Genomic DNA, 24,166 nt, shown 5'->3' with positions numbered 1-24,166 from the left:
AACCCTGTCTCTACTAAAAATACAAATATTAGCCGGGCATGGTGGCAGGCGCCTGTAATCCCAGCTACTCAGGAGGCTGAGACAGGAGAATCGCTTGAACCTGGGAGGCACAGGATGCAGTGAGCCAAGATTGTGCCATTGTACTCCAGCCTGAGTGACAAGAGCGAAACCCTGTCTCAAAAAAAAAAAAAAAGTGGGCCGGGAATGGTGGCTCACGCCTGTAATCCCAGCACTTTGGGAGGCCGAGGCGGGCAGATCACGAGGTCAGATCGAGACCACCCTGGCTAACACAGTGAAACCCCATCTCTACTAAAAATACAAAAAAATTAGCCGGGCATGGTGGCAGGCACCTGTAGTCCCAGCTACTAGGGAGGCTGAGGAAGGAGAATGGCGTGAACCCAGGAGGCGGAGCTTGCAGTGAGCCGAGATCACACCACTGCACTCCAGCCTGGGCAACAGGGCAAGACTCCATTTCAAAAAAAAAAAAAAAAGTGGCTATTATTATACACTAAATGAAAATGGCACTGTGATCACATGTGCAGGTGACAAAATCTAGATATGAACCTTTTACAGGCATATTATAAAGGTAATTCCAACGGATGAGGTACCAAATTACTGATATGAACAAGATGGTGACTCATTCAAACAGAGGAAACAGAATACGAACTTAAAATTATGATTCCCAGTCCCATTCAGAAAAATATTTTATGATAAAATTTTAGCAGTTTTCTCGAGCATTTACACTTTCTAAGAATTAAATATTTTATCAAATAATTAAGTCCCAAAATACCCCCAAATGCCACCTAACCTTAAAAGCACATTCTATTTAAACATATTAAAGAAATGAATCTTAGAAAATATAGAGAGATGTTTTTACAAAATGAAATATCCCCCAAAGTCTTAAATCTACTCTGATTCCAAATTCAAGAATTTGCCCTTAGTCCAGGGACTGTGGCTTACACCTATAATCACAGCACTTTGGGAGGTTGAGGCCCAAAGATCACTTGAGCCCAGGAGTTCAACACCAGCCAGGAATGTGGCAGAAATCCAACTCAACAATTTTTTTTTTTTTTTTTTTTTTTTTTTTGAGAAAGAGTCTCACTCTGTTGCCAGGCTGGAGTACAGTGGCACGATCTCAGCTCACTGCAACCTCTACCTCCTGAATTCAAGCGATTCTCCTGCTTCAGCCTCCTGAGTAGCTGGGACTACAGGCACGCACCACCATGCCCAGCTAATTTTTGTATCTTTAGTAGAGAGGGGGTTCCACCATGTTGGCCAGGATAGCCTCTATCTCTTGACCTCATGATCCACCCACCTCGGCCTCCCAAAGTGCTGGGTGTACAGACATGAGCCACTGCGCCCAGCCCAATTTTTTTTTTTTTTTAATTAGCTGACCGGGCACAGTAGTGCACGCCTGTAATCTCAGTTCTTTGAGAGGCCAAGACACATGGATTGCTTGAGCTCAAGAGTTCAAAATGAGCCTGAGCAACACAGCAAAGCCCTGTCTCTATAAACAATACAAAAATTAGCAGGTGTGGTTCCCAGAAGGTCAAGGCTGCAGTGAGCCCAGTAGAAAGTAAGCCTGAGGTGTCCACTGCACACTCCAGCCTGGGCAACAGAGTGAGATCCCGTCTCAAAAATTTAGCTGGGGCCGGGTGCAGTGGCTCACTCCTGTAATCCCAGCACTTTAGGAGGCCGAGACAGACAGATAACGAGGTCAGGAATTCAAGACCAGCCTGGCCAATACGGTAACACTCCATCTCTACTAAAAATACAAAAATTAGCCAGGTGTGGTGGCACACACCTGTAGTCCCAGCTACTCGGGAGGCTGAGGCAGAAGAATCTTTTGAACCCAGTAGGTGGAGGTTGAAGTGAGCCGAGATCACGCCACTGGACTCCAGCCTGGGCAACACAGCGAGACTCTGTCTCAAAAAAAAAAAAAAAAAATTAGCTGGGTGTGGTGCCATGCACCTGCAGTCCCAGTGACTCGAGAGGCTGAGGTAGGAGGAGAACTTGAGCCCAGCAGGTTGAGGCGACAGTGAGCCATCACAGAGCCACAGCATGGGCCATAGAGCAAGACCCTGACTCTAAAAACAACAAAAAAAGAATATGCTCTTAAAGAACTTCCTTGGGAATACGTAAATGTACTGCTTCCAAAATGTTAATAATGGTTATCACTGAGGAATTAAGAGTCTTCTCCCTCACTAGACTTTTTTATAGCCCAATTTCTAATATATCAGATTTCTGTAAATCTAACCTAATACTTAAAATCAATCAACCAATCAACAAGAACACGTGGGCATCTATTTGCTTTATACTATGACACACACTATATGGATAACCACCTGGATCAATTTTTGATGTGGTAAAGCTTATAACTGAAACATCAGAGCCTGAGGGTTTCATTCCACTCCTAACACTCTACAAATGAAATATGAAATATATTTCAAAGAACATATTATATTTTTAGAAACTATTCATGTGAAAGAGAAGAATGCTATTATGACACTAATTCTGTCCCAAACCAAATATATGACTATATTGATGAGCCAGCAGTTGTTTCTGCCTGGCCCCTTTTCTTTTGATCCAGTCCCCTTTCCTCTGATACTAACACATCAATTTTTCTTTGGGAAACTAATGGATTCCCACTCTTGATCATGTATTTCTAAAGATGTTGACCCTACTCCAAACCCCAAGATGAGCATAAAACCCAAGTCAGTCTGGTAAGATTAAATCCCAGTACTTTTTTGTTTTAACTTGGGGGCAGGAGATCTCCTTCCACTGAAATTACTGACCTAAACAGAAAATAAGCTGATGACTATCTTTCCTGATAGTGTTGCACATTCTTTCTTTCAATTGGGCAGTCTGTTCCTTAGAGAGACTATTTAGCATACAATACAATTCTTAAATTATTAAAATAAAATTTAATAGCATTAATATGAAATAAAAAATAACCCACTATTTCCTTTTCCGTGACTAAATCCCACTTATGACAATATAAACATGGAAAGAAGAAAGTACTTATCATTGAGACTATCATTCTCAAAGCCCAGACTGGACATACTATATAGTAACCATTTGTGCATGGGAGAGAATCAGCAGCCAGATCTGCTCTAGTTACAGCAATCAAGGCACAAAGTAATTAGAACAAAATAGATGCCACCAATTGGCAACCACCTAATTTCCTTAACTTAAAAACATATTGTGAACTTCTCCACACAACGCTGTGCCCAGATAAAGTAATTAAGAAGACATTTAGCAAGCTTTTTTTTTAAAAAAAAAAAAAAAAAGAAATAGGATCTTACTCTATTGCCCAGGCTGGAGTACAGTGGTGCAATCATAGCTCAATGAGGCCTCAAAACTCCTGGGGCACAAGCAATCCTCTTGACTTAGCTTCCTGAGTAGCTGGGACTAAAGGCATGCTCTATCACACCACGCTTTTTTTTTTTTTTTTTAAGAGCAGGGTCTCACTACGTTGCCCAGGCTGATCTCAAACTCCTGGCCTCAGGTGATTCTCCCACTTCAGTGTCCCAAGTAGCTGGGATTACAGGCACAAGCCACCATGCCCAGCAAGAAACATTTTCTTAAATATTCATTATAGTCCAGGCGCTCTGGCAGAACAACCACATAATCCTGGTCAATCTTTAAGCAAGCTAGCTGCCACCATCAAAACATTCTCTCATCCGTATAATGAGACTCCCAATGGAAAGGATAATTATAGCAATATCATGCCTTTCCAGGTCTTTGGCTTGCTCTCTCAATCTTACCCTCAGTTCCACAATGATCAGACTACAAGGCTATCAAAAGTATCTCCCCACCAGAAAAAGATGGACAATCCCTGAGCAACAGTGTCAAAGAATACCCTTGCTATATGTAGTCTCAGCCCAGCCTACCTGTCCAAAGTGAGCAGGGTAGCCCAGCATGTGCATATACAGTAATTTTGCCACATTCCGACATCGGTATGTATTGTCTTCTTCTCTAAAAGATGACCGGATTGCAGCACATTCTTTCTGGATCATTTCTCGTTCTTCAGCTTGGGTTCGGGCTGTCCGGATGGTCCGGATCAGCTCCCGCAATCTGATGGGGGCTGGCATCCTCTGGATATGGAAAGACATTAAATAGAGATGTTCACATTTTTTACTACCAAAGCTATTCACACAACTTCCCATTTAAATTTTTGACTAGTTTTTAAGAATTCAAGACTTGCCAAATCCAGCTTAGCTAAGCTAAACAAAGCGTGCTAAGCTTCTGCAAAGCTATTACATACAGACCTCTCAACTCTGTACATTTCTGGAAAGGCTACAAACATAAATGGTTAAGTATTAAATTAAGCAAAATAAGACAAAGAATACACTAAATATGTAAAGTCTATCACTAATATCAAAATATCTCAGAAACTAATACAACTCAAATCTTTACTCAATCCTCAAAGTAATAAGAAAAGGCCTATGCCTAACCTTAGAAAAGACAGATATTATCTGTTCAACTGCTGTTAAACATAACATAGCTCAACAAAAATAAATATGGTCACAATCATAGCTCAACTCAAACAATTATGAGAGATTAAGAGAGAAGACCAATTGTCAGATTAAAACACATTCAACAAACTGTAATCATCCCAGTACACTGCGTGTATACTTTGAAAATGTGATGAGGAAAAAATAAACTAACCTCAGAAAATAAGGCTATTAGTGTCATGAATATCTTTTAAAAGTAAAAAAAAAAAAAAGTTAATAAAGGACATATAACAGCCTAAATAATTGTTAACAAACAAAAGAAAACAGAATGTGCACTATCTAATTTCAAGAATTACTACAAAGCTATAGTAATCAGGGAAATGTGGAACTAACTGAATGTAAGAATAGACTGAAGCAGGCCAGGCACGGTGGCTCACGCCTGTAATCCCAGCACTTTGGGAGGCCGAGGTGGGCGGATCACCTGAGGTCGGGAGTTCGAGACCAGCCTGACCAACATGGAGAAACCCCATCTCTACTAAAAATACAAAATTAGCCGGCCATGGTGGCACATGCCTGTAATCCCAGCTACTCAGGAGAATTGCTTGAACCCAGGAGGTGGAGGTTTCAGTGAGCCAAGATCGCACCATTGTCCTCTAGCCTGAGCAACAAGAGTGAAACTCCATCTCAAAAAAAAAAAAAAAAAAAATAGCCAGAAACAAAACTGAAAGTTTAGGAATAAACCCACACAAATATACACAAGTGATTTTTAACAAAGAGGCCAAAGTTATTCAATAGGAGTAAGATAGTCTTTCAATGAATGGTGATGGCAACTCTCTCTCTCCATGGGGGAAAAAAATTAACCTCAATCCTAACCACACACAATACACAAAAATTAACTAAAAATGGATCACAAACCTAAAAGTCAAAGCTAAAACTAAAAATCTTCCAGAAGAAAACACAGAGGAAAATCTTTGCAAACAGGTTAAACAGAGAGACTTCACACACAACCACAAAGTATAAAAGAAAAACTTAATAACAGTACCCTATCAAAGTTTAAAATTTTTGCTCTTCAAAAGACATCATTATGAAAACAGGACACACCAGCTGGGCACAGTGGCTCACGCCTTTAATGCCAGCACTTTGGGAGGCTGAGGCAGGCAGATCACCTGAGGTCAGAAGTTCGAAACCAGCCTGGCCAACATTGCAAAACCCTGTCTCTACAAAAAATACAAAAATTAGCTGGGCATGGTGGCACACACCTGTAGTCTCAGCTACTTCTGATACTGAGGCAGGAGGATTGCTTGAACCTGGGAGGCAAGACTGCAGTGAGCCAAGATCACACCACTGCAATCCAGCCTGGGCAACGAGCAATACTGTCCCAAAAAAAGAAAAAAACAAAAAATCCTCACAGAACTGTAAAACAATAAACCAGAAGAGTCAATTTTACCATATGTTAACTTTAAAGAGTTTATTTTAAAGTAAACAAAAAAGCCCTTGAACTAAACAATTAAGACCTATTTGATCAGTTATAGAATATATACCTGAGAAAATTACTAGTTGTTCTAACCTGCTTAAAGGCATATTTAACCACTCAAGTAACAAAACATTATCGTAAAATCTTGTGAAGAATGTTGTATGTAGATAGGGAAACCCTGTCTCTACAAATAATAATAAAAAAAAAAAAGGTTAGCCGAACATAGTGGCACACGACTACTGTCCCAGCTACTCGGGAGATTGAGGCAGGAGGATAGCCTGAGCCCTGGAGGCTGAGGCTGCAGTAAGCTGTGACACTGCATCCTGGGTGACAGAGTGAGACCCTGTCTCAAAAAAAAAAAAAAAGTTGTATGTAATGGGTATATTAAGTAAGATATGGTCATACGGCTGGGCCTATAAAAGCTAACACTAAACTCTGTCTTTTTTTTTTTTTTTTTTGGTGGAGTTTCGCTCGTTGCCCAGGCTGGAGTGAATTGTGTAATCTCGGCTCACTGCAACCTTCACCTCCTGGGTTCAAGCACTTCTCCTGCCTCAGCCTCCCAAGTAGCTGGTATTACAGGCATGCACCACCATGCTTGGCTAATTTTTGTATTTTTAGTAGAGACGGGGTTTCACCATGTTGGTCAGGTTGGTCTCGAACTCCTGACCTCAGGTGATCCACCTGCCTTGGCCTCCCAAAGTGCTGAGATTACAGGTGTGAGCTACCACGCCAGGCCAACACTAAACTCTTATACAGGGGATGGCTGAAGGTAGTCTCACCTCAAAAATGAAGTCATTTTCGGAGTCAATAAACTAGAGACAGGGACTATGGGGGGATGGAAGGCTAAAATAAGGTTCTATTAATCTGAACCATAAAGGTGTCAAGATGTCTAGACAGGAGTTTCTGTATGGCAGATTGAAAGACCGTGCCCTCCAAACACAGGCAGGTCAAAAAAGCCACCAGCTAAGCTATGTCCCTTTTGGCATTCTAAAGTGGTAAAATCAGACTGAAAGGGAAGATAATGCTTAACATATGTGGAGAAGGGCAATGACAAATCTTCAGGAACTTTTACTTATTTCTACCCTAGATATATAAGAAAGTCTATTCCGAAAATCCCAGCCCTTTCCAACCCTGAAAAACAAAGAAATGTGAGTCCGTATTTTGGCCAAAGCACTGAAAGGAAGGAGGCACACCACAGGAACCAAGCATTGGAAGTAACAGGAAATTAAAGAATTACAAGTGAGGAGGCCGGGTGCAGCGGCTCACACCTGTAATCCTAGCACTTTGGGAGCATTGAGGTAGGTGGATCACCTGAGGTCAGGAGTTCGAGACCAGCCTGGCCAACATGGCAAAACCCCATCTCTACTAAAGATACAAAAAATAGCCAGGTGTGGTGTCGCACGCCTGTGATCCCAGCTACTACGGAGGCTGAGGCAGGAGAATCGCTTGAATCCGGGAAGTGGAGATTGCAGTGAGCCAAGATCGCATTACTGCACTCCAGCCAGGGCGACAGAGCGAGAGTCTGTCAAAAAGAAAGAAACAAAAAAAAGAATTACAAGTGAGGCTGGGCACGGTGGCTCACACCTGCAATCACCACACTTTGGGACACAGACCCGAGCAGATCGGTTGAGCCCAAGAGTTCAAGAATAGCCTGGGCGACATGCTGAAACCCTGTCTCTACAAAACATAAACAAAATGAGCCAGGCATGGTGGTATGCACCTGTGGTCCCAGCTACTTGGGAGGCTGAGGTGGGAGGATGACCTGAGCCTAGGAGTGAGGCTGCAGTGAGCTGAGATCAGGCCACTGCACTCCAGCCTGGGCAATGGCACAAGACCCTGTCTCAAAAAACACAAAAAGCAAACAAACAAAAGAAATAACAATAATAAACTCCAATTTTTTTTTTAAGTCCTGAACACAGTAATGAAACTATACAGAACATAGCTGAGAATCCAAAAACACATTTTTATTATCTCAAGCAGCCAATATAGTGACACATCAACACACTAAAACATCTACTTTACTCCAAATAGAGGTCCTCATTCAGCCTGTTCTGGAACAGAAGCTACCAATCAGAAAACTGTAAGGGAAAGAGGGGAGGAGGGTGGACCCAGGAGATAGAAACTGCTTTAGAAAAGGGGATATCTATGATAATTAAAAATGTCACCCAACACCAAGGGAAGAAACAAAAGCAGCAACAAAAACAAACAAATAAATAAAAACCTATATACAGCAGAAACAAGCATTTTTAAAACAGTCTGGAGCTACTTAGTGTGTAACCAAAAAGCAACCAACTCCCACTAAGGTCCTAAGAGCACCAGTAAATTATAAACAGTACCACAATATAGTTTTTGTTGTCGTTTTTCGCTTTCTTTTTGAGACAGGGTCTCACTGCCACCCAGGCTGGAGTGCAGTGGCGCGATCTCGGCTCACTGCAATCTGCCTCCTTGGCTCAAGCGATCCTCCCACCTCAGCTCCCCAAGTAGCTGGGACTACAGGCGCAAGTCACCACACCAGGCTAATTTTTGTATTTTTTGTAGAGATGAGGTTTCATCATGTTGCCCAGGCTGGTCTCAAACTCCTGAGCTCAAGTGATCCACCCACCTTGGCCTCCCAAAGTCCTGGGATTACAGGCGTGAGCAACCGTACCTGGACTACAATGTGGTTTTATAAAAAGACCTTGATTCTCCAAGAAGTGGTTAAAATAAGAAAAACATGAATACAAAATTATATCTGTATTATAACCAACTTCTAAAAATTTTATAGTTCAGATACCATCTGCCCTTACTAATTTAACTACCTGACTCATCAAAGACTGAGAAAGGTATGTTAAAGTCTACCACTATGATTGTGTTTCTGTCAATTTCTCCATTTATATATAACCACTTGCATTTAGTATTTCAATGGTTTCACTCTACGCTTAAGTGTTCCATATTTTATATTCATTATGGCTTGTACACTCTAACAAAATAAAATGTCCCTCTTTGTCCTGTTTTTTTAAAGCAAATAATAAAAACATCTCTTAAAACAAGGATGGAAAGGGAACACAAAAATATTAAAAGTCTGACTTAAGGGACACGGATTATAGATTAATGTGTTTCAGTTTTTATTAACAGTTATATGATAAATAATGATAAAAACAGAGGAAAAAAGGAAACATAAAATTCATTTTAGAAAAATTTCTATCCAAAATGGTTAAGCAATATTGGGTTTTGGAGCTTAAACTAAATAAGATTACTTTATATGCCCAAAGAATCAAAATTATAAACAAACTAAAGGAAAAAAAATTTTAAATAGAAGAAGAAAAAAATAATGTGTGCATGTTTCAATTCTCCTAAAATTTATGGCCAAAATGGGGAAGATGGCTATTTTCCAACATCTCCACAAATCCCTTTAAGGATAAAGATTTTTCTCACACAGCAATACCATTCTCAGGCCATGAGAAGTGCTTTTTTTTTTTTTTTTGAAATGCCTATTTTTCCCACTAAATACAAGCTCCCTAAGGCTAGATCTTCATTTGCCTTGTTCACTCTTGTATCCTCCTATAAGAATACAAACTTGATAAATACTATATTTATTAAATCCTAAATGCTAAAACATCTTTAAAAAAAAATTGAATTGTCCTTTCCAAAGCACACAAAATAAAGGTGTACCAGCTGCTCACCAACAGCTATGGAAAAAGGGTGTCAGAACTCAACCCAGTTCTCTCTTCTACCCTGCCCAGATAACGTTCTCCCTGCTTCAGAACTCACACTGCCCCGCTGTGCACTTTCAGCTACTGACAGCCAACTGTCAAGGACACAACCAAAAAGCTGGAGCTTCTGCAACTATGGGGTCAGTCTTCCCCTAATAGACCTAAAGTTATTTGAGCTCTAAATCTAAAAACAAAATTCTAAAACTTAACTTTTCAACATTAAAATCACCTATTTTTCTATCCAACAAAGACTGTACTTGAAGAAGTCTTTCTGGCTAAACAATGAGAAAAGACCCAAGCAAATAAACGAGACTTCAATTAACTTCACCACTGACTACTGTGTCAGTCACAGAATGTCTGGCTGAGAATGTTCAAGGGATGTAAGTTAACAACAGGCAAAACCCTCCAAAGAAGTTACCATGCTTTCCCTCTTGCATTCGCCAGATGACCTTTATTATGGGCCATACAGAACCCCTATTTCAGATTTTTATTTCATATGTATATCTGAGTTGCTTTAACGCATTTACAACCTGCAAAATACTATGACTAGAATGTGACACTAGGAAAGCTTAAATCAAATCAACTGATTGTATTATGCTTCAATCAGACTTTTACTTTACAATACATCTTAGATATTCTGGCTATCATTACACTGATCTAGCCTAGCTGGTTTTCTTACTGCCTGTGTTTTTGTGGTTTTCTTTCTTTTGAGGGGAGTAGAGGGGTGCATACCTATTTCCCCTATATGAAGAAATGTGTTCACAGAAGGGAAATGGTCTACAGAGTGAATAAACGGAAAAGACCAGAGTTAGAACTTCACTGTTTGAATAGGAGAGATTAAATCTGGGGATAGGCCAGGCGTGGTGGCTCACGCCTGTAATCCCAGCACTTTGGGAGGCCGAGGCAGGTAGACTGCTCAAGTCCAGGAGTTCAAGACCAGCCCGAGCAACATGGCGACACCCAGTCTCTACTAAAAATACAAAAATTAGTTGGGAGTGGTGGCGCATGCGTCTGTAGTCCCAGCTATTCGGGAGGCTGATGTGGGAGGATCACTTGAGCCAAGGGGACATGGGTTGCAGTGAGCTGAGATCGAATCACTGCACTCCAGCCTGGGTTATGGAGTAAGACCGTCTCAAAAATAATAATAACAATAAAATGAAATAAATCTGGGGATAAGTATTCTGGTCATTAGAGAGGCAAACAGCATTGTAAGACAAGCATAATTCTTTGATCAGGTTTCACCACGGCCTAAAATGATGAAACACTCAAGACCAACTTTATATGGTCTGATTTCAGGCTCACAGTGTAACTTTCTGATTATTAAATACTTCCTTAAGCGCCTCAACTCCCAAGTACCTCCATACAAGGAACAGTGTCCTGTGGAATGCAGACACAAGTAATTCAGGAGAAAAGCATATGCCCCCCTGTGAATTACAATACTACAGTATTATTATAACTTATAAATCAGTGTGTTTGATTGGTCTCAATCACCCCTAGGAGATGAACTACTAAAATGGAATTTCTGGATCTTCAAGGCTAAAGAATAGGCTGTGGAATGTAGGATCACATTGAGACACCACCCCACCCTGTCTAGGCAGCCAGCTGGCATCCCTCTAAGAGGACTTAAGTTCAATTCTCCCTAAATTGTCACAGTAATTACAGGAATCTTATTTTATGCTTAATTATCCCTAACCAAAATTCACCAGAACTGAGATCTAAAAAGCAGATGTCTATAAATGCAAACATGCCTACTGAACAATTCAACAGCACTGGGATGCATAAAAAGCAGACCGGGCACAGTGGCTCAGGTCTGTAATCTCAGCACTCTGGAAGGCCGAGGCGGGCAGATTGCTTGATTCCAGGAGTTAAAGACCAGCCTAGGCAACACAGCAAGACCCTGACTCTTAAAAAAAAATTATATATATATATTACATATATTTCATAATATATGTAATATATATTATATTTCATGCTTATATACATATATATGTATATATTATGTATATAATAATAATATACATAATATATACATATATATGTATATAAGCATGAAAAGCAATAAAGGCCAAGTAAACAATGATCGATAAACAAGACAAACATCTAATCTGACACTAATGAAATAAAAAAAATTTTCATTCTCCCAACCATAATCTTATTAGCAAAACCATTCTAAAGTACTCTCAATTCAAGAAGTATCATCAAATTCTCAAAACAAAAATTTGGCTTAAAGACATGACCCAAAGGGTATAATTAATGTTGAAGGAGGTTATCTGATGTAAATATAGATGCCTTTTTAACTTGTATATATAGTCTGCTATCTTTCAAGTAATGAGCATGTAAAACTTGGAATAAAACTTGCTTTGAAAAAAATCAAACAAATTAACAAAAAGCAACTGTAAACTTTCAAACCTAGTAAGGTGTCATTCATTCCAGAAAAACTTATCTAAGGGTACTCTTCCCTAGGATGACAAGCAGAAACATTAGAAAGTTACTTAATATAGCCGGGCACGGTGGCTCACCCCTGTAATCCCAGCACTTTGGGTGGCTGAGGTGGGCAGATCATGAGGTCAGGAGTTCAAGACCAGCCTGACCAACATGGTGAAACCCCATCTCTACTAAAAATACAAAAATTAGCCAGGCGCGGTGGCGCACGCCTGTGACCCCAGCTACTCAGGAGGCTGAGGCAGGAGAATCGCTTGAACCCAGGAGGCAGGGGTTGCAGTGAGCTGAGATCGAGCCACTGCACTCCAGCCTGGGCAACAGAGCAAGACGCCGTCTCAAAAAAAAAAGTTACTTAATATAACACTAAGATGACAAATTTTCCCTGGCATATTCTTCATGAATCCAAGTTCTATTAATTCTGGATATACAAGGAGAGTGGGGGAGTTGTCCAAAGAAAATTAAAGATGGTATAATATTTACTTTTAATTGATGTATCTGATATTAACTAGTTAGAAATGGAGAGTAAACAGTCCCATTGACAATAGTGTCAAAATAAAATACATAGGAATAAATTTAGTAAGAAAGGTATAGAAACTATATGAAAAAAACTACGAAATCTATAAAATATTTGTTGAAAGACCTAAAATAAACTTGAACAAATAGACACTACAGCAAGGAAAAATTATCACCAAAAACTGTTAAGCCTGGGTGTGGTGGCTCACGCCAGTAATCCCAACACTTTAGAGGCCAAGGTGGGAAGATCACTTGAGGCCATGAGTTAGAAACCAGCCTGGACAACACAGTGAGACTGTGTCTCTACACTGCCTCCCAGATTCAAGCAATTCTCCTGCCTTAGCCTACCGAGTAGCCTGGACTTTAGGCGCGTGCCACCACACTCAGCTAATTTTTTTGTATTTTTAGTAGAGACAAGGTTTCACCTTGTTAGCTAGGATAATCTCAGTCTCCTGACCTTGTGATCCGCGGCCTCCCAAAGTGCTGGGATTACAGGCATGAGCCACTGCACCCAGCTGGAATGGACTCTTCTAAGACAGTTTCAGAAACTAAAGAGGAAAAGAGGGATATATATAATTACCTGAAAATGTCTGTGACATAAATAAGGTTAAAAGATAAATGAGGCCGGGCGCAGTGCGGTGGCTCACGCCTGTAATCCCAGCACTTTGGAAGGCCGAGGCAGGCAGATCACCTGAGGTCAGGAGTTTGAGACCAGCCTGGCCAACATGGCAAATCTCTGTCTCTACTAAAAGTACAAAAATTAGCCGGGCATGGTGGCGGGCACCTGTAATCCCAGCTACCCAGGAGGCTGAGGCAGGAGAATCGCTTGAACCCAGGAGGTGGAGGCTGCAGTGAGCCGAGATCACACCACTGCACTCTAGCCTGGGCAACAAGGGTGTGAGACTCTATCTCCAAAAAAAAAAAAAAAAAAAAAAAAAAGGATAAATGAAAGACAAGCAAAATACACGTGCCATATAACAAAGAATTAACATTCCATAAGTGTTCCTACAGGAGGAGAAAAAAAGAGAAAGAAAAATGAACCAAGGACATGAGCAGACAATTCTCGATGAAGGAAATCCAATGGCCATTACATGTATCAAATAAGGCTAGCCCCAGTAACAGGGAAGTTAAAATTAAGACAAACTGCATGACCCATTTATCATCTAGCAGACTAGTAAAAATTAAACTATGTATTTATACCCAGTGATTTCATGATATGGAGAAGTTACTGCTATTTGGGATGAAAATTATGATACCTATTTAGAGAGTAATCTAGCAATAATAATATTTAAAATATATTTCTCTGTTAACCTAGAATTCCCCCTTTGGAGACTACAGAAATAAAAGCATCAGCAAATAAGGTGGCATGTACAAGGATATTTATTGTAGCACTTTAAGTGGCAAAAATTTAGAAATGATCTAAATGTCCACAGGAAAATAATAAATTATGGTACATCCATGCTATAAGACACAATAGGACTGTTTAAAGGAACAAGATAGAATTATATTTACTGTGGGCTGAGTGCAGTGGCTCACACCTGTAATCTCAGCACTTTGGGAGGCCGCAGCAGGCAGACTGCTCAAGTCCAGGCGTTTGAGACCAGCCTGAGCAATACAGCTATATCTCATCTCTTATTAAAAAAACTAATAGGCTGGGAGCAGTGGCTAATGCCTGTAATCCCAGCACTTTGGGAGGCCAAGGTGGGCGGGTCATGAAGTCAGGAGATCAAGACCATCCTGGCTAACATGGTGAAACCCAATTCTGCTAAAAATACAAAAAATTAGCCAGGTGTGGTGGCAGGCACCTGTAGTCCCAGCTACTCGGGAGGCTGATGCAGGAGAATGGCGTGAACCCAGGAGGCGGAGCATGCAGTGAGCCGAGATTGCGCCACTGCACTCCAGCCTGGGTGACAGAGCGAGGTTCCATCTTAAAAAAAATAAAATTAATAATAATAATAATAATAAATTATATGGGCTGGATGCGGTGGCTCACGCCTGTAATCCCACCACTTTGGGAGGCCGATGCAGGCAGATCGCTCAAGGCCAGGAGTTCGAGATCAGCCCGAGCAACATAACAAAATCTCATCTTTTAAAAAAAATAATAATAAAGAATTATATTGCCGGGCGCGGTGGCTCACGCCTGTAATCCCAGCACTTTGGGAGGCCGAGGCAGGTGGATCACGAGGTCAGGAGATCGAGACCATCCTGGTTAACATGGTGAAACTCCGTCTCTACTAAAAAAAAAAATACAAAAAATTAGCCGGATGTGGTGGCAGGCGCCTGTAGTCCCAGCTACCTGGGAGGCTGAGGCAGGAGAATGGCGTGAACCCAGGAGGCGGAGCTTGCAGTGAGCCAAGATCGCACCACTGCACTCTAGCCTGGGCCACAGAACAAGACTCCCCATCTCAAAAAAAAAAAAAAGAATTATATTGGCCAGGCACGGTGGCTCACACCTGTAATCCCAGCACTTTGGGAGGCCAAGGCGGGAGGATCATGTGAGGTCGGGAGTTCAAAACCAGCCTGACCAACATGGAGAAACCCCCCGTCTCGGGCCGGGCGCAGGGGCTCACGCCTTTAATCCTAGCACTTTGGGAGGCCAAGGAAGGCAGATCACGAGGTCAGGAAATGGAGACCATCCTGGCTAACATGGTGAAACCCCATCTCTACTAAAAATACAAAACATTAGCCGGGCATGGTGGTGGATGCCTGTAGTCCCAGCTACTCAGGAGGCTGACGCAGGAGAATGGCGTGAACCTGGGAGGCAGAACTTGCAGTAAGCCGAGATCGTGCCACTGCACTCCAGCCTGGGCAACACAGCAAGACTCCGTCTCAAAAAAAAAAAAAGAAAAGAAAAGAAAGAAACCCCGTCTCTACTAAAAATACAAACTTAGCAGGGCATGGTGGCACATGCCTGTAATCCCAACTACTCGGGAGGCTGAGGCAGGAGAACCACTTGAACCTGGGAGGCGGAGGTTGCGGTGAGCCAAGATCATGCCATTGCACTTCAGCCTGGGCAGCAAGAGCAAAACTGCGTCTCGAAAAAACAAAACAAAACAAAAATGAATTATATTGGCTGGGTGCAGTGGCTCATGCCTGTAATCCCAGCACTTTGGGAGGCCAAGGCAGGCAGATCACTTGAGGTCAGGAGTTTGAGACCAGCCTGACCAACATGGTGAAACCTCATCTCTACTAAAAATACAAAAATTATCCGGGTGTGGTGGCAGGTGCCTATAATCCCAGCTACTCTGAAGGCTGAGGCAGGAGAATCACTGAACCCAGGAGGCGGAGGTTCCCACCACCTGGGTGATAGGGTAAGACTCTGTCTCAAAAAAAACAAACAAACAAAAAAAAAGAATTATATTTACTGACCATGACATGTTAAAAAAAAAAAAAAGCGTGTCATAGAGTAACATAAATAATATGATCTCTCTTTAGTAAAAACAAAAAATTCCTATGTACACTTATGTGAGTATATACAGGACTTAACTAAGCATTGAGAGAAATATTGAAGCATATTCATTCATAATCTGTTAAAATTTTGGGTTAAAATTAAGACTGTCATAGAATAGATGATGTAACACTACAGGGTAAACACTATAGGGTAAACATCCCTAATCCAAAATCTGAAATGCTCCAAAACCTGACATTTTTTGATTGTTGACATGATGCTTGAAGAAATGCTCTTCAAGGCCAGGCACGGTGGGTCACGCCTGTAATCCCAGCAGGGGAGGCTGAGGCGGGCAGATCACAAGGTCAGGAGATCACGACCATCCTGGCTAACATGGTAAAACCCCGTCTCTACTGAAAATACAAAAAATTAGCCAGGCGTGGTGGTGCGCGCATGTAGTCCCAGCTACTCTGGAGGCTGAGGCAGGAGAATGGCATGAACCCAGGAGGTGGAGCTTGCAGTGAGCCAAGATTGCGCCACCGCACTCCAGCCTGGGCGACAGGGCGAGACTCCGTAACCAAAAAAAAAAAAAAAAAAAGAAATGCTCTTCAGGTGTTTCAGATTTTGAATTTTAGGATTAGGGATGTACAAGTGGTGTAACGCAAATATTCCAAAATCTGAAAAAATACAAAATATGAAACACTTCTGGTCTCAAGCATTTCAGATAAGGGATACTCAATGTGTATTTGGTTGAAAGAGCTAACTTATACAAATGATTATACAGTTGTACTACTCAAAGTAAAAGGAGTTCCATTAGTGTTTTTACAGCTCAAGTTAGTGAACCTATTTAACTAAACGTCAAAACTAAACAACTGAGAAAGTGTTCGGTCTTAAAAGGAAGCAAAAGAAGCATTTTTTACTTATCTCTTTTTTTTGAGACAGTCTATCTCCGTCACCCAGGCTGGAGTGCAGTGGCACAGTCTTCGCTCACTGCAGCCCTGAACTCCTGGGTTCAAGTGATCTTCCTGCCTCAGCCTCCCAGGCAGCTAAGGCTACTGGCAAAGACACAACCCAGCTACTTTAAAAAATTTTGGGCCAGGCGCGGTGGCTCATGCCTGTAATCCCGGCACTTTGGGAGGCCGAGGTGGGTGGATCACCTGAGGTCAGGAGGTTGAGGTCAGGAGGTCAAGACCAGCCTGGCCAACATGGTGAAATCCCATCTCTACTAAAAGTACAAAAATTAACTGGGCATGGTGGCGGGCGCCTGTAATTCTAGCTACTTGGGAGGCTGAGGCAGGAGAATCGCTTGAACCCAGGAGGCGGAGGTTGAGGTGAGGTGAGAGCGCACCACTGCACTCCAGCCTGGGAGACAGACCAAGACTCTGTCTCAAAAAAAAAAAAAAAAAATTCGTACAGCCAGGGTCCCACTGTGTTTCCCAGGCTGGTTTCGAACTCCTGTCCTCAAGTGATCCTTCCAACTTGGCTTCCCAAAGTACTGGGATTACAGACATGAGCCACCAGGTCTGGCCAGCGAAGTTTATTTTTAGGTTTAGAAAACACGTAACATCTTTACATATCTTTGAAAGATTTAAAATATTTTAGCCAGGCTCGGTGGCTCACACCTATAATCCCAGCACTTTGGGAGGCTGAAGCAGGTGAATCACCTGAGGTCAGGAGTTTGAGACCAGCCTGGCCAACATGACAAAACCCCGTCTCCACTAAAAATACAAAAAGTAGCCAGGTACAGTGGTGCACGCCTGCAGTCCCAGCTACTCGGGAGGCTAAGCACAAGAATCATGGGAACCCAGGAGGTGGAGGCTGTAGTAAGCTGAGATGGCACCACTGCACTCCAGCCTGGGTGACAGAGTGAGACTCTGTCTCAAAAAAAATAAATAAATAAAAAATAAGATGTTTTTTATTTATAAATTACAAAAGTCACATGTATTTTTTCCTCATCTTTTAAAAAAATGACTTCTTCCTTCTAAACCTACTTAATTTGTTGCCAACAACATTTATAATTTACTAATTAAATCTCTCCAATGGTCTGAGTAGGCTTTTTTTTTAAAGTAAAATTTCCAAGTACCTAGTGAAAAAAAGCATTTCTCATTTCAATCATCTCATCCTAAACCTTGCCCTTTTATGCTAAAGTGTTAGTTAATGCTGACTCAACACATTTGGCAAGTGTGTTTTTTTCTCCCACTTCTGGACCCTTCAAACTTTAACCAGTTTCTCCAGCAACCAAAACTCATGCCATATTAAGTGTATTGTGTTACTAGGTCAGTGAAGAAAAAAACTTAACATGTATCCTCAAAGTAAAAATGACACCTCATTCACGCCTGTAATCCCAGCACTTTGGGAGGCCAAGGCTGGTGGATCACTTGAGCCCAGGAGTTCGAGATCAGCCTGGTCAACAGGGTGAAGCCGTGTCTCTACTAAAAATACAAAAATTAGCTAGGCATGGTGGCACACACCTGTAGTCCCAGCTACTCGGGAGGCTGAGGCAGAAGAATTGCTTGAACCCGGGAGCGGAGGTTGCAGTAAGCGGAGATGGCTCCAATGCACTCCAGCCTGGGCGACAGAGGAGGACTCCGTCTCAAAAAAAAAAAAAAGACACCTCTTTTCCCTTTTCTCTTTCTTGACCTCATTGAAATAAAATTTTCTATACAAAAAGGCAACTGGAAAAATGCTACTACATTTTGACAAACATATTTTATTTATTTATTTTTTTTTGGAGACAGAGTCTCGCTCTGTCCCCAGGCTGGAGTGCAGTGGCGTGATCTCAGCTCACTGCAACCTCCACCTCCCGGGTTTAAGTGATTCTCCTGCCTCAGTCTCCCGAGTAGCTGGGACTACAGGCGCGCACCATCATGCCCAGCTAATTTTTCTATTTTTTAGTAGAGACGGGGTTTAACCACGTTGGCCAGGATGGTCTCCATCTCCTGACCTCGTGATCCACCCGCCTCGGCCTCCCAAAGTGCTGGGATTACAGGCGTGAGCCACCTCGCCTGGCCAACAAAGATAATTTCAAAACCTGTAAGCCAAGAAATACAAAAGATTATATAAATCTATACGCTCCCTTAATTTTTTTTCTTTTTTTTTTGAGACAGAGCCTCCATCTGTCACCCAGGCTGGAGTGCAGTGGCGTGATCTCAGCTCACTGCAACCTCCACCTCCTGGTTCAAGCAATCCTCCCACCTGAGCCTCCTAAGTAGCTGGGAATGCAGCTGCGCATCACCATGCCTGGCTAACTTTTGTATTTTTAGTACAGACGGGATTTCATCATGTTGACCAGGCTGGTATCAAACTCCTGACCTCAAGTGATCCACCTGCCTCGGCCTCCCAAAGTGCTGGGATTACAGGCATGAACCACTGCACCAACCTGCTCTCTTAAGTTTAAAAGTGCTTGTGGGCAAGGCATGGTGGCACACACTTTTAATACCAGCACTTTGGGAGGCAGAGGTGGGAGGACCTCTTGAGCCCAGGAATTCGAAACCAGCCTGGGGAATATGGCGAAACCCCGTCTCCACAAAAAAATAATAAATCAGGCGGCACATGCCTACAGTCCCAGCTACTTAGGAGGCTGAAGTGGGAGGATCACTTGAACCTGGGAGGAGGAGGTCGAGGCTGCAGTGAGCTGAGATTGCACCACTGCACTCCAGCCTGGGTGAAAGAGTGAGAACCTGTCTCAATCAATCAATCAATAAAAATAAAATTGCTTGTTAGTTATAAGCTGAGAGGAGTTGAAAAAAAATTGTTTGCTACTTTCAACATTATTCTGCATTAGAAACTGAGTAAAAGCAACAGAGAATAAAGAAAGCCAAAATCAAGAACTGAAAACAGACTGGATGCAGTGGCTCCCGCCTGTAATCCCAGCACTTTGGGAGGCCAAGGTGGGTGGATCACTTAAGGTCAGGAGTTCAAGACCAGCCTAGCCAACATGGTGAAACCCCGCCTCTACTAAAAATACAAAAATTAGCTGGGCATGGTGGCGCACATTTGTAATCCCAGCTACTCGGGAGGCTGAGGCAGCAGAAATCACTGGAATCCAGGAGGTGAAGATTGCACAGTGAGCCGAGATCGAGCCACTGCACTCCAGCCTGGGAGACAGAGTAAGACTTTGTCTCAAAAAACAAACAAAAAAGAACTGAAAACAATTCATAAAGCAAAGACAGACTAAATTACAAACACCTAAAACAGTATTTTTAAATTTTCTGAAGTTCTAAATAAGAGTTTTAAAGTTTTGATAGCAATTAAGTCCTGCTATATACACAAAATTTTAAAATCCTCATCAAATGCAAATAAGGGGATTAAGCATTGTGGAAAATCTGTTTTGGTATGTGGACGGCCAATTCAATTTTTTTAATTAAAAATAATATCTTGGAAAACACTCATTCAACTTTTTTCATTTGTATAAATTAAAAGAGTTTTGGCCAGGTGAGGTGGCTCACACCTGTAATCTCAGCACTTTGGGAGGCCGAGGCAAGAGCATTGCTTGAGCCCAGCCTGGGCAACATGATAAAACATTATCTATACAAAAAATACAAAAATTAGCCCTGCGTGGTGGCACACGCCTGTAGTCCCAGCTACGTGGAGGGCTGAGGCAGAAGGATCGCTTGAGTCCAGGAGGTCCAGGCTGCAGTGAGCCGAGACCACTGCACTCCAGCCTGGGCAACAGAGTGAGACCCTGTCTCAAACAATAAAAATAAAAAAAAATAAAAAAATAAAAAAGAGTTTTTATAAATCATAAAGAAGTTGGTTTTGGTTTGCATACCACTGATTTTTAAAACTCCTTTTTAAAATAAATACTGGGGTGAAATATCACCAAGGCATTCCTGGCAAATTCTGTACTTTATAGTTTCACTCTAAAATCTGCCCTCAAATCTAGAACTGCTATCAATGACAGACGTCAGACCAAAGAACAAGCAACTGCTCCCAAAAGAAAACGGAGGTTTCCTAAACACAAAGCAGACATTCAAATATGCACTGATCAATGGTGCACTAAACAACACTTTGCTAGGAACCAAGGACATGAGCAGACAATTCTCGATAAAGGAAATCCAATGGCCATTACACGTATCAAATAAGGCTAGCCTCAGTAACAGGGAAGTTAAAATTAAGACAAACTGCAAAAGGACCCTTTCTACAGTGAATGCAAACTATCTAAGAATGAATTTTTAAAAGTTTAATATTTTTAAATATTTTGGTAGAGACGGAGTCTCATTAGGTTGCCTAGGCTGGCCTCCAACTCCTGGGCTCAAGAGATCCAGCTTCCACCTCCCAAAGTGTTGGGATTACAAGCATAAGCCACTGAGCGCCCGCCTGAATGACATTTAAATACCAATATATTAAAGCATGAAAAACACTGAGTTAACTAACATCTATGTGATAGCTCTTCTAACACCTTACTTGAAAAGTCTAAGTCAGAAATGGAACATTTCAGTAGTAACTGTGAGGGCATACTTAGTAAATGAGTGAGCATTACATAGGTGTTCAGTGTTTGACAGTTCCTTTAAACCAAAAGAGAATTCCATTGCTTCAGGGTAATACAGAACTCACATATCTAATAGTAACTAATATATTTTTGAAAAATCTGCTTAAAACAAATAACAAGATCACTGAGTATTTAAACTGAAAATATTGTTTTTTTCTGAGACATCATATGACCTATAGAGGAATTTATCTACAATCTCATTTCAATAACCTGATAAGAATAATGCATCTATAAGTGGCTTAGCAATATTAAAAAGCTTGACTCAGTTCAAGTTATAAATTTAAACTTCAACCACTAGATTGTGATCTCAAATAAGTTAATTTCTCTTTTGCAGATGTGAAAACCCAGGCTGAGATGAAATAAGGGTGATTCAATCACACTCGCCTAACTTGAAACTTAGGAAATATATCAGTGAATTACTGTGAAATACTTTTTATTCGCCAGGCACAGTGGCTCACGCCTGTAATCCTAGCACTTTGGGAGGCCGAGGCGGGCAGATTGCCTGAGCTTAGGAGTTCGAGATCAGCCTGGGCAACATGGTGAAACCCCATCTCTACTAAAATACAACAACAACAAAAAATTAGCCGGGCATGGCGGCGTGTGTCCGTAATCCCAGCTACTTGGGAGGCTGAGGCAGGAGAATTGCTTGAACCCGGGAGGCGTAGGTTGCAGTGAGCCGAGACCGTGCCACTGCACTCCAGCCTGGAGACAGAACGAGACTTCGTCTCAAAAAAATAAATAAATAAATGAAAATAAAGACATACTTTTTATTCAAGCATGCTAGACTGCAAACATGCCTTTAGAATAAAAGTGACAAGATTACGAGTACTTAGAGGGTTCATATTTTTCAAGCTTGAAAGTTAGGGTGTGTGACAAGTTAGGTATTTGACAAGTATTCTAGGGAATGGTGGAAGTGAATATTTAAAATTCAACTATCCCCAGAAAAACCCAATACATGAAATCATTACAAGTATTTTTTAGAATCAGTCAGCAAAGATCATTACTGTACAAACACGTCAAAGTTAAGGTCACTAAGAAAGCACTAACTCCTCTCTTCTGTTAACTAATCACTGTAAAGCAGCCCAACTCTCCTTTCTACCTACCTCAGATTAATATTTCTCTCCATGGACAGATTTCCATGCTCAGGGATAAATAATAGGGGAGAAAAAAAAAACACCACACAGGTGTCAGTAAGTACCAAAAAGCTAAGTAATCAGCACAGGGAGGGAATCCACATATGAGAAAACATTTGACAACTCCTGCCTCCCAAAAGCCATTTAATCTGCTTCATAAACAAAATCTGCTCCATAAACATTACTCTGAGCGAGTGGTTCGATGGATCTCCTACACCAAGTCCTAACCGGGAAACACAATCAACAGAACCGTCCCGACTGTTTCAAGCAATCAGGAAGACCGGGAGAATTATTAGACGCTGACGTCCGCAGGGCCAGGAACTGAGAAAAGGGTAAACAGTATACTCGCAGGTAGGTTGAAAAAAACAAAACAACAACAAAAAAACATATACACACACACACGGAAAATTGGGAAAGAAGTTGGTCGGAAGGTTAGAGAGAGGCGAGGCCGATGTCCGGTTCCGAGAGGACGGCACTGCAGGGGCAGGCAGCGATTAACTGGGCATTTGGATATGCTGGGAGTTATCTGAGAGACCTGACACGAGTACAAGACACAAGAACGCTGATACGTGGCTCAGAGAAGACACGCGGGGGTGGGGCCCGCCCCGCTAAACCCCAGGCTCCCTGAATGAGCTCTCAAAGATCGCAGCCTGAGAAAGTCAAGGGTTCAAGGAGGCCCGTACCGGCGGGGCAACGCCACAACACGGAACGCCGCTGCGCGCGGAACCTCCCGGCCCGAGGCCTCTGGGTTGGCCCTCCAGAAGTCGGAGCAGCCCCTGGGGCTCCCGGCCCCTCCTGGCCCAGCTTCTGTGTCCTCTCTTCTCAACACCCACAGCCTGGGACGGGACCCCTGAAACTGACAGGAAGCTTCCGGTCGAGCGCCCGCGGCAGCGGCGGGGCAAAAGCAGCAATATGCTCTCAGCGCCGGGAGTGACACTCACCGGCCCGAAACCTCGAATGAAACCAGCAGCTCCGGGGGCGGCGGCAGCAGTGGCAGCAGGAACCGAACATCCAAAATGGCGGCTCCCTCGGCCTCACCACCGCTACTGCAGGCGGAGGGATCCTGAGGAAGGAGGGAGTTTTTAACTAACTTCACACACTATTGCGGAAACTTCGCTCCCTGGCCTCCTCTCCTGGTCGTTTCCGTGTCCTCGTACTGCAACTTATCGTGCCTTTTCTCTCGGATTATCCAAGAACTCGGACCCTGCCGAGGACTATTTGCCAAGGAGGAGGTGACTGCTCCTGGCAGAGCGACGCAAAGCGTAGCAAGGGTCGGGGCTGTCACTGATGACGCGAGACGCTGCTGCCGAGTCACCGCTGCGATGAGTCTGAGCGAGAAAGATCCGGCCTACCCCGTAGCGGACGGACATTGGTTCCGCTTGGTGGGGGGGTGGGGGGCCGCTGGGCTACCAGGAAGCGGTGGAGCCACCTGGAGGGGGCGGAGCTAGGTCAGGTAGCCCAGGAAGTGAGAGCAAGCGAGACAGGTGGGGGCGGAGAAGATAGCAGGGCTGAAAAGGTCTTCGTCCACTGGAATCCCGAACTCTTTGCTGTCTCCTTTAAGATTTTTGCTTTCTTT

The 24,166-nt window shown here is 42.6% G+C and overlaps 1 protein-coding gene across 3 annotated transcripts in view; it reads right to left on the bottom strand.

Moving 5' to 3' along the window:
- The window catches only part of AP1G1 (adaptor related protein complex 1 subunit gamma 1), an 82,876-nt gene extending 58,946 nt beyond the window's left edge, over nucleotides 1-23,930 (bottom strand). Inside the window, exons 1-2 of one of the 3 annotated variants that reach the window (XM_054453253.2) lie at nucleotides 23,532-23,930; nucleotides 3,894-4,097 (exon numbers count right to left, since the gene is read on the bottom strand). In XM_054453253.2, the coding sequence (XP_054309228.2) occupies nucleotides 3,894-4,094 (201 nt within the window). In that variant the 5' untranslated portion in view covers nucleotides 4,095-4,097; nucleotides 23,532-23,930. Of the gene's footprint in view, nucleotides 1-3,893; nucleotides 4,098-13,035; nucleotides 13,122-23,273 lie in introns of those variants that run through there. The other 2 variants (XM_054453252.2, XM_054453255.2) reach the window with 2 other exon arrangements.
- Between the last annotated feature and the right edge of the window lie 236 nt (nucleotides 23,931-24,166).

This window comes from Pongo pygmaeus, chromosome 18 (assembly GCF_028885625.2).
Source record: "Pongo pygmaeus isolate AG05252 chromosome 18, NHGRI_mPonPyg2-v2.0_pri, whole genome shotgun sequence".
Lineage (NCBI taxonomy): Eukaryota > Metazoa > Chordata > Mammalia > Primates > Hominidae > Pongo > Pongo pygmaeus.
The sequence above is the reverse complement of the archived record's forward strand: the minus strand, read 5'-3'. Positions and strand labels throughout refer to the sequence as shown.